The sequence below is a fragment of the Glycine soja genome, chromosome 4, assembly GCF_004193775.1.
Source record: "Glycine soja cultivar W05 chromosome 4, ASM419377v2, whole genome shotgun sequence".
In the NCBI taxonomy this organism is placed as follows: Eukaryota; Viridiplantae; Streptophyta; class Magnoliopsida; order Fabales; family Fabaceae; genus Glycine; species Glycine soja.
In genome coordinates, this window is record NC_041005.1 from 48,183,990 (window position 1) to 48,194,468 (window position 10,479).

Consider the following 10,479-nt stretch of genomic DNA (forward strand, 5'->3'; position numbering starts at 1 on the left):
AAATATTTTTTTAAATTTCACAAATAAAAATGATAGATAAACAAACATGAAATGCGGAAAAATCTCAGAACGTGCTGCATATATAGTTGTCATTTTTTGTGAGAGAATACCTTAATATATACCTCAAAGTACACTTGGTCTCATTAGTTAGACTAAAACTAGGTACATTTTTTTAATAGTGCGTTTCATCACGAAATGAATTACTTACGTTTCACACACAACCCTTCCTGAATATATATATATATATATATATATATATATATATATATTACACCAACCTCTTACACTTCAATCCTTTTCCATTTTTTGTTACATAAAATAATAATCATCAGCATACATAAATTAAATATTATTATGCGCGCACATACCAATCCTAATAAAAACACTTAGCCGCTAAATCATCACTAATAACTAGTAATTACCTCATGATTGTCTAAGGTGGATCGAATCACCGGCATGACCATGGCTTCTGGTGTTGAATTCCATTCCAATAACCGGCATGTCAATAAAGGTGGTGGTGGAACTATGCAACATATTTGGTGCAAAAGGCCAATAATATTCACTATTAGGAGCAGCACCAACATTGCAATTAATTGGTGGTGGTGGTGTTGATTGAAGAAACCTGATTTGCCTCTTCAAGAACTTAACATAGCGAATGGCTTCATCGAGCATGGAAGCAGTGTCCATTTTTGTTCCACCAGGGACCAGTCTTTGCAGTATGCGAATTTTCTCGCTGATCCTCTCTCTTCTGTGTCTCGCAGCAACACTCTGAGGGTCATCGCTTATGCGCACGTTTCTCCTCTTTGGTTTTCTCACGCTTGCAGGGTCTATGTCCACCGGTTGCATCACTGCCATTTTGTACATCATCTCCTTCATGGCTCCTAGCTCTTCTTCTTCTTCATCTTCTTCTTCTTCAAAGTGGACTCCTAGAATATCAGTGAGGAAATTACTCGAAGAGGGTGCCACATTTGATGAGGATGAGGGTTGAATATTGTGAAGAGGGTAGTTGTAGTGGGGCCAAATTCCAACACCCTTTGGAATTTGGTGATGATCATGGAGGATGATGTTATGTTCTTCTGTTCCCATCTTCTCGTGATTCCAAGTGCTGTTAACAACATTGCTGAATGTAGAAGTGATGCTTTCGTTGATATCCATGTTGTGGGCACAAAATATGGGGCAGCTTCTGCTCTAGTACTTTCTAGTTTTTTTGTTTCTTAAGGTTAAGTGGACTAATTAAAAGTCTAGAAGAATTTAAAGAGGAATAAGAAAATTACTACAAATTAACGTAGACCAATTATAAATAATCTAACGATATCTCACCGCATAATAATTAAAGGGGTGCTAGCTTGCTAATTAGTTAGTTACCTTGCTTGATGTAATTTCTTTGGCTTCAACACCAAACAATGGTTCCAAGGAAAGTAGCTAGTGAGGGTCCAAGGAGAGAAAGAGAGAGGAGAGGACAAATATATTTGAAATGAGTTTTCACGGAAATGAGAGTGGCTGCAAAAAGTACATGCATGGATGAATGAATAAAAAGAGAAGGTGGAGTTGCATGTTAAAGGGATTGAATTGAATCTGCTACATATTGGTACTACAATATTGATGAATCCCCATATCAAGCGTTGGGGAGAAGGTGGGGTTAAAAAGAAAAGAAAATACACGTAAGGAAAGATTAGCTGGTGTAGTCACATTCCAAGATTTCTCTATCTAATTTGTTCTTATGTGTGCACTAAAATCAAAAATCCTAGCTAGCTACTAGGGCTGTTTCTCTCCTTTACCATTTGATAGTTAATAAATACTATTTTGATTTTAATTTTTTTTATCTTAACCTTCTAGTTTATTAGAAGAAATAAATATTGATTAATTTAAAATTTAATCAAAAAATAAATAAAATTTGATCAATAATTATTTTCATCAAAAATCAAATTTAAATATTATCGAGATAATTTATCTTTAATATATTAATTACTTATAATCAATTACTTCATCTTAATTTATGCATTCAAAAAGATACCTCTCTTCAGAAATGGAATAATCCTGTAGAAGAAAATAAAGATTAATTCACACTAGTTAATATTATTTAATTTTGATAACTTCAATTAAAAAATAATTTTTTTGAAATATCCTTTATACTTAACTGCATGGAAAAATAAAGAGAAAATTCTTGGAAATAAAAACTCTAATCAAATAAATATTATTTTAAAGATGATGTCATTAAATAAAAAAATTACTTAAAATTTATTTATATTTTAATCTATGACATGTAGATTTATCTTTTTACTTATATTTTAGTAGAGGGGAGTAGTAAATAAATTAAGAAATTTAATTAATATTATCATTTATATTAAAATTATTTTTAACTTATGATCTAAACATATTTAATTAAAAATATAGTAATTAATGTCGTATACTTTTAAAGAAAAGATGAAAATGAATATTAATTTTTAATATTTTATTTTAAATGTACGGGAATAAAAAAAAGTGACAATCCACATAATTGAAGTAAACATTAATATGAACAAAAACAGCATTTGCAATTTATGGATTGGATGACAACATTCAAATTATTAATAAATGTACATTTAATACATATATACATATATATATATATATAAAGAAGCTCTTACTAAAGGTCTCTGATCTCATTAAAAAGACAAGTACAAATAGAAAACGTAAATGCCGTTGACTACTTCAAAAACTCATTTACTTCAATCCCAATGTTACGAGTACATTTTATTTTTAAACAAAGCAAATATTAATTAATGTTTTTATGATATTAGTTAAGGAATTAAAAGTAAAAAGGAATTATTGGAATATGTAAAATTACTTATATATTTTTTACACTTGCCTATAATTTTCATAATAATTTTTTAAAATTTTTTAACCAATAACTTATGAGTACCAGTTAGTAATATCTTTCAATGAATACTATCTCCTTCTCGTATTTTTGATATCTAATATTATTTTTCTTTGCTGAATTTTTTAAGTTTAAGGTTATTGCATATAAATTAAAAAATATTTAATGAAATTAAAAATTATTATATTTGGACTAAAATGACCTTATTTAATATTTTTTTAATATTAGTACTTGCATAACTAGTAATGGATATTAGATAAGGATATATTTTAGAAAAATATATTAATTAGATTTTGAAATTCTAAAACATCAAATATTTTGGAAAAAAATAGAAAAATAAAATATTAAAAAATATGAGAAAGAGGTGGTATATATACTAGTATCTTTTAGTCAAGAGACTTAGAACAACTGTATCTTTGCTTATAAGTCGACGGTTGTAACTTCTATTTGTTTATTTATTTTTAAAACGAAAGGTGTGTGAAGCTTGATTAAAAGAATACTTGAAAATTTGATCGAGCATGAAAAGGTTTGTGAAAGTACCTGGGAATTCATTGGAAATATCCTTGTATCTTTCAATTGTCTCAGTGATATTCTTGACAGTGTAATAAGGACCGGACTAACTTAGGTTGTAGGGTAAAATATTTGTATAAATATTGTGTTAATTCTCATTCGTTATATCTTTATATCTGTTTTCTAACTAGAGAGAAATTAAAATTGTGAAGTATTTTTTTCTAAAAAAAGTAAGAATTTTCTTCAAGGGTATTTTCTTTAAATCGACCTGGTTCTAACTTCAAAGACTAACCTTTCTTATAAATCTTTTAAACTTTTATTTAACAATATCTTTTGATATATCGAATTGTTTTAAAAAGAAAACAAACAAAAATACGCCCTATTTAATGCCCCTCTCGTATTTTGCAGTTGTCTTTTTCAATACTAACCTTTGTCATTATTTAATATTCTTTCTCCGTTTCTTTTAGTCTATATTATTTAGCATTATAATAAATAATAAATAGATTAAAAAATGAATAATTTTTCTTTTTATTATTAAAATTAATTATAAGTTCTAGCATGTTGTATGTCTCATATTTATTACTTTGACATTTTACATGTTAATAGTGTTTATCTCTTATCATAAGGACATAATTGAAAAATATAAATTATTCTTAGAATTATAAAAAAAAAATCTTCAATTTTTTTTTGTCAAATTAACACAAGGAAATATATATAAATTCAATGGTAGAAGGAGTACCAACCACATTACAAGTAGTCAGGGTGACAAAATGGGTTCAATCCGACGAATTAACCCACTAAGCGGAACATATATGGGGGTGGACTTGAATTTTCAAGTAGCTAGGATGGACCAATTGAGGAGTCAACAATAAGACAAAGCAAATTGATCCATTTTGGCACCCCTGCAAGAAAGGGAAGCACGGTGACAAAGATGAGAAAGAGGTTAATAGCTCCTATCTCAACCGTAACTGAGCCCTTAACCCACGTTTACATACATGATTAAATCAGAAAAGCATATTGCCCAAAAATAAATAAGCACTGGTTGTTTGTAGAAACAACCAATGCTTCTACGAACATTAGAAATTAAACATGAGAGAGAAATTTTGATAATTTTTCCAATAATTATCCTGACAACCGAAAAATATAAAGACCATTCATCCATAGATTTAAAACCAAGAATCAAATCAAAATCATCATAATAGAATTGTCGATTGCCTATGGAGTGTCCCAGCAAGCTTTTGTGAATTGCTAGGGATAGATTATAATTTTGCTTTGACAGCTTTAATTTGTAGTCTGGTGATTACTTTCTGAACATCAATTACAAAAAAAATCAATAAATTCATAAACAAATGATTAAAAATATGGGTTTCATAACTTTTTGGTTGTTGCATGAACAATTCTTGGAAAGTTCATCACTTTCTCTCTAGATCATCCATGAATTTACAACCAAGAATTTAATCAAAATCATAAATAAATTGCAACAACTAGAAAATGGGTGTAAAAACCTGAAACAAATTAAAAGAGACTCATCGACAAAATTACTTCACAATTTTCTTTAAAATTATTAAGAAATCATGTGTTAAATAAGGTACGTTGGTAAAAAAAATTATGAAATACAACTTAGGTGAGTTGCACTATACATAAGTTATGAAGTCATTTGTTTTTGGTTCCAAAAATAAGTGCTCATTTCTTTTTAAGTTAGGAAGAATTAATTTTGAGCTATTAATTAAACGTAGTAATTAAGATTTGTGTCTAAACTCCTTTAAAAAAAATTGCGTCTAAATTATAATTTTTATATTAAAATATACTCTCTGTTTGTTTTTATATGTAGTTTAAGGTCAGAAATTAAGAAAAAGTAATAAATTTTTTTTATTCTAATAAAATAGTCATTGAATTTCCTTTTTTATTATTTTTTTCTCACTTTATAATAAATGTATGTGTAAAATAATTAAAATATTAGAAAACAAGTAAAAGTATAATTGATAAAAAAAATAATTAATGTGATATTGAATTTTATAAATAATAAATAAAAATATTTTTTTAAAAAAAATCTAACACTTAAAAAGAAACGGAAGAAATATACATGACGTGTGAAATTGAATATACCTAACGAGTACTTTGGAGCATAGCCTTTTGCTTTCAAGAATTGGAAAAACCAATTACATGTGTATTTACTAATAAATGATCGATGTCTTATTTTGTTAATCCCAGAAAGATATATTGAATATAGTGTAGATTGTATACCACCATTGATATGGAAATGGAACACTAGTTCCCTTTAATTTGATCCAACTTCTTTTTCTGTGTGCCGGACAATTAGGGTAATTTATCGACGTATAAGAAGATATTTCCAAAGTCATTATTAGTTTGACATCACCCTGCCGCATGTGTACTCAGGTTTCTTTATTTCTTAGTATTTAATTAAAATATATTAAAAATGTAATATATACATATATATATAGTCTATCTAATTAAAAATTATCATATATCTTAAATTTATTAATTGTTATAATAATTATTCAAAAAGTTATATTATCATTTTAATTGAAAGACAACCATACAAATGAATCTAAAAATGTTTTTTTTAAAACAATATGAATGTTTTTACGTAAATTTTCATGCTAATTAAAATTGATTTTTCTTTAAATAATATTAAAATATATTTCCACATTTTAGTTTGTAGCTTAAAGATTTTGAGTTTAAGTTTTAGGTATGAAATTGCGTTAAAAAAATTTATTATCCATAATAATCATATATCCAACTCAAATATAATGGTCTCTAATAAAACATATTTACATATATATTAATAAATTCATATAATAATAATGTATTAGAAAATAATTAAATTTATCCAGGTAAAATAAAATTTTAAATAATTTACAACAGTGATAAGATAATAAATAATAAATGAATAATGATTATTGCTTAAAATTTAATTTTAGACATTAATTTTATTTATATAAAAATTATTTATATATATATATATATATATATTAATACTATTATAAAATGAAATAAATAAATTTAATTTCACCCTAGTCATTTAGATGTTAATGTGATTTAAGGTAACTTGTTAATCCATGTAAGCTAAATATAAGATCTCTTACATGATTTCACAAAAAAAATTCACTTTCAAGACTTTTATTTTACATGTAATTTTTATATCAATAAAATTATATATAGATGTCTATGTATGAAAGAAAATTAAATTTACATAAATGGCCCATGGGACAAGAAGTCCTAAGGACCAAGTGGGTTATGGCTAACCGATGGACAATCTCACTTCTAATAATTAGGATTTAGAAAACAAAAATAAACTTTTTGTGACAGGTACCCATGAATTGAAGATGTCTTCGTTGAGATCGAATAAAAGATGACTTGATTGGCTTTGGACAGAAGATGCCCCAACTAAGGTCGACTAAAAGATGACTTGATTGAGGTCATTCGAAGATGCCTTGGTAGAGACCAATCCAAAGATGCCCCAATTGGGATTGAGTTGAAGATGGCTTGAATGAGGCTAGTTGAAGATTCCCTAGTTGAGGTTGAGCCGATGATGCTAGGCAAAGCTAACAATACCTAGGTTAAGGCCAACTAAAGATGACTAGACATGACAATCCCCATAGTTAAGGTCGATCAAAGATGCTTCATCCGAGATCAAGCCAAAGATGCCATAGCCAAGGCTAATCAAAGTTGTTTGGAAAAGGATGGTCGAAGATGTCTTTTCCTATGCTGGCTAAAAAATGCCCTAATAAAGGTTGAGACAAGATTCCTCGATTGAGGACAACCAAAAGATGCCCTAGCCAAAACAAAGTTGAATATCTAATTTCTAAAGCTCAAATACACATTAACTTGATTAAGATACACCTTTGATTCTCAACATATTTTTAAGATTTATTTTAATCTTTTTTTTTTAAGATTCATTTTAATTAGTCTCTTAACTTTCAAGTTTAAGTCATTTTGGTCTTTTCGTCTAACTTAAAAGTAACATTGTTAGTCATTTATATAATTTGTGACGATTTTAAATCAATGATAAGCTAAAGGCCCAAAATTTCTAAAACTCAAATGTAAATTAATTTTGTTAAAATATACTTTTAATCCTTTATCTTATTTTTAAGATTTATTTTGGTGTTTTATCTTTTAAAATATATTTTTTAAATCTTTTAACTTTTAAATTTAAGTATGTTTGTTCTTCTGTAATCTTGAAAGTAATGTTGTTAGTATCTTATATTTTACTATGGTTTTAAACCAGTAATAAGCTAAATTACCAAAAATTCTCAAATTTAAAGGTTGAAGGAACAAAATGAATCTTTTAAAAAATAAAGAATTAAAATAAATTTTAAAAATAAAATAAAAGAACAAAAGTATATTTTAAATTACATATTAACTTTGGATCGAGTTAGATTAGTGAAACAAAACGAAAAATGAATGCTTTTAATTAGAGAACATGAGATAAAAGTTGAAAGAAAGAAAGAAAAACTTTTAAATGTGTTTTAAAAAACAATTGCTCTCAATTACATTAGATATTGATCTTGCTTCTTCGGTTATTATCTCGGTCATTTTTGGATATTTTTCAATGTGCCAACTATTCATGAAAGTGAGAAACACATGAATAATCGTTTGCTTTATTCACCTGCTTCTGCGAAAAATCATAGAATTTCTTAGAAATCTTGTCAGAGCTACTCAATGTGAAAACTTACATTCTTGCTTTCAAATTAAACAGTAACCCAAAGATATAATAATATGGTGAAGAGATAAACACGTTATATATGAAAAAAATCAGTTATTTTATTTTACATTCTCTGATTTCTTTTTTTTATTGTATAATGTTTTTTTGTTATTTAAATACAATTTCTCAATATGAAAATACAGAAGCAGCAGTTTGGGCAAAGATAGGTAGCTGCATTAATTGCTGTCTTTCTGACAATAGAGGAAGAGGTTGGTTCAGCCTGTTTGCCTGGTTACAAATGAAATACTGTACTCAGAAGATACAGTCAGAAACATTAAAAGTTTGATGCAAAACCACAATACATCAGCCTCAGACCGGCCATGATCAGAGGGTGGGACAGCACACTACTGTGTTATCATTTCTTTTCCTTTTGCTTTCTTTCTTAATTTATATTCATTCTGGAGTTCTCAAGTACAACAAACTACACCTGCTCATGATGTTCACTGTATCTATGTTATAATGTTTTGTTGTTTTAAGCTCGCGCATGCTCAAAACAATCATTCTGTGCTTTTGCTAGCTAGGGTTTCTATTGCCCATCTCGAATTCTCGATAGCTTACCTTCTCACAATTAAGTTTAAGTGTTCTACTCCACACACATGACAATATTAGTAAAAGAATGTATAGGTCAGATTACAAATAAATGTATTTTTAATGAATATTTTTACACATAATTCACTGCTAAATAAAATAGTTATGATACCGGATTAAAATTTCATTTCCGATATCTATTTGGCTTCATGTCATCACTTCGTGTGTTAACCTTTGACTATCTTTACTCAATTTTTTTTTTGTCGACATTTCTTAATCGGCAATTTTGCTTTTCAACAAATGCAATAGTAGTAAACTAAATTAAAGGAAGATTTTAGGAACCATGATGGGAGATGAATTGATTCTTTGAGTTCAATACAAATGAAACAAGACAAATGTGAATTTAGAAAAATAATAGATGATAGAGATTTAGATGTGCACAGTCAATTAATTTATCTTGATTAAATTATACTATATACATTTAATTCGTTTTAAATAAAAAATATTTAAAATTGTCATCATATATTCATATCCCATGTTAAGCACCGATCCTTTGCATCAAATTTTAGAGTTGTTGTGCATGCATTTTGATTAATTAGTATAAGCTTCGATTCTATCTCGTCAATATTTTTTTGTTCCCTAACATTCCATTATGAACAGGCTAGAGTAATTAAGTATCAAGAATAAATTAAAGGATCAAACGTTTAGCAAAATAGGCCAAGTCCTGCCTACATAATTGATCCGCCAAAAATAAGGTGGGGTTACCTATATTGACAAAGTGGGTCGAAACTTCTAATTCACTCCCTTTAGTGGCAGATTAGTATCAACTCATTAAAAATAAAAGAAAAATTAAAACTCATGCATATAAACATATTATCTAAAATATTTCTAATAAAATTCATACACACCATAAAGGAAATCATAAAATCTTCCATCATTGGCATTTAAAAGTGTATTATCAACTTATTATGACAACCAAACGCATATAAATCAGTGTTTCTATAAATTAATTACTACCCATTTTCATGTTTAGACCAATAAATATTGACAGTGACTTGACAGGATGACCTATCCCCACGGTCAACTTGTTTTCTTAATTGGTCAAGTGATGATAATAAATTGAAAACCCTAACTCAATCTCAACCCGTCAAAAGAGATGAATTAAATTGATTAACCCAACTAATCAAACCTGTTTAGTGGCCCTAATTATGGAAGCCAGATATATAAAATCCACACCATTTTGTAACTAATCAAGATATTCATGTTTTCCGTGATTTGGCATGCGAGGTTCTAATTACCTTGCTCCCTTGTGCAAGGTTTTCCCCTTCATGCTAGACCGGTAGACCTCCTCTTGCTTTCTTTTCTTATTCTTTCACATTTATAAATTAATGATTCCCTTAAATCAATCCCACGTTTTTTCTGTCAATTCTGTGCAGTGTTTGGTAGAGTAGAAATTGTTGAGACATCAATGATATTTATTAATGTACCATCCATGTGGATCTAATTTTATTTTATTTTATTTTTGTTTGTGGAGCTCAATTTTATACACAACGACATTTTATATTAGCATATTAAAATGAAAATATATATGTTTGAATGCTTTTATTCTAAAAGCAAACTAGTTAGTAGTAAAATTGGGTCTAATTTTTTTTATTCAATGTAAAAATTATTTAAAATCATTTCAATTGAAAATTAATTTTGGACCTGAAATAAATTCATCAAAGTAAGAGTGTAAGACTAAATTAAGAAGTGAAATTTTATCTAAAATTATATTAATTAGTATTTCAAGGTAATTTTACATGACCCACCAATACAAACATGTCCATAATCATGGGGATATGAGGGTATAGGATCTTCA

The 10,479-nt window shown here is 27.8% G+C and overlaps 1 protein-coding gene across 1 annotated transcript; it reads right to left on the bottom strand.

Annotated features, from left to right (window-relative positions):
• Positions 1 to 295: 295 nt before the first annotated feature.
• LOC114408223 (transcription factor HEC3-like) lies at positions 296 to 1,604 on the bottom strand. Its single transcript, XM_028371288.1, has one exon. The coding sequence runs from the start codon at positions 1,153 to 1,155 to the stop codon at positions 424 to 426; it is 732 nt and encodes a 243-aa protein (XP_028227089.1). The 5' UTR covers positions 1,156 to 1,604; the 3' UTR covers positions 296 to 423.
• Between the last annotated feature and the right edge of the window lie 8,875 nt (positions 1,605 to 10,479).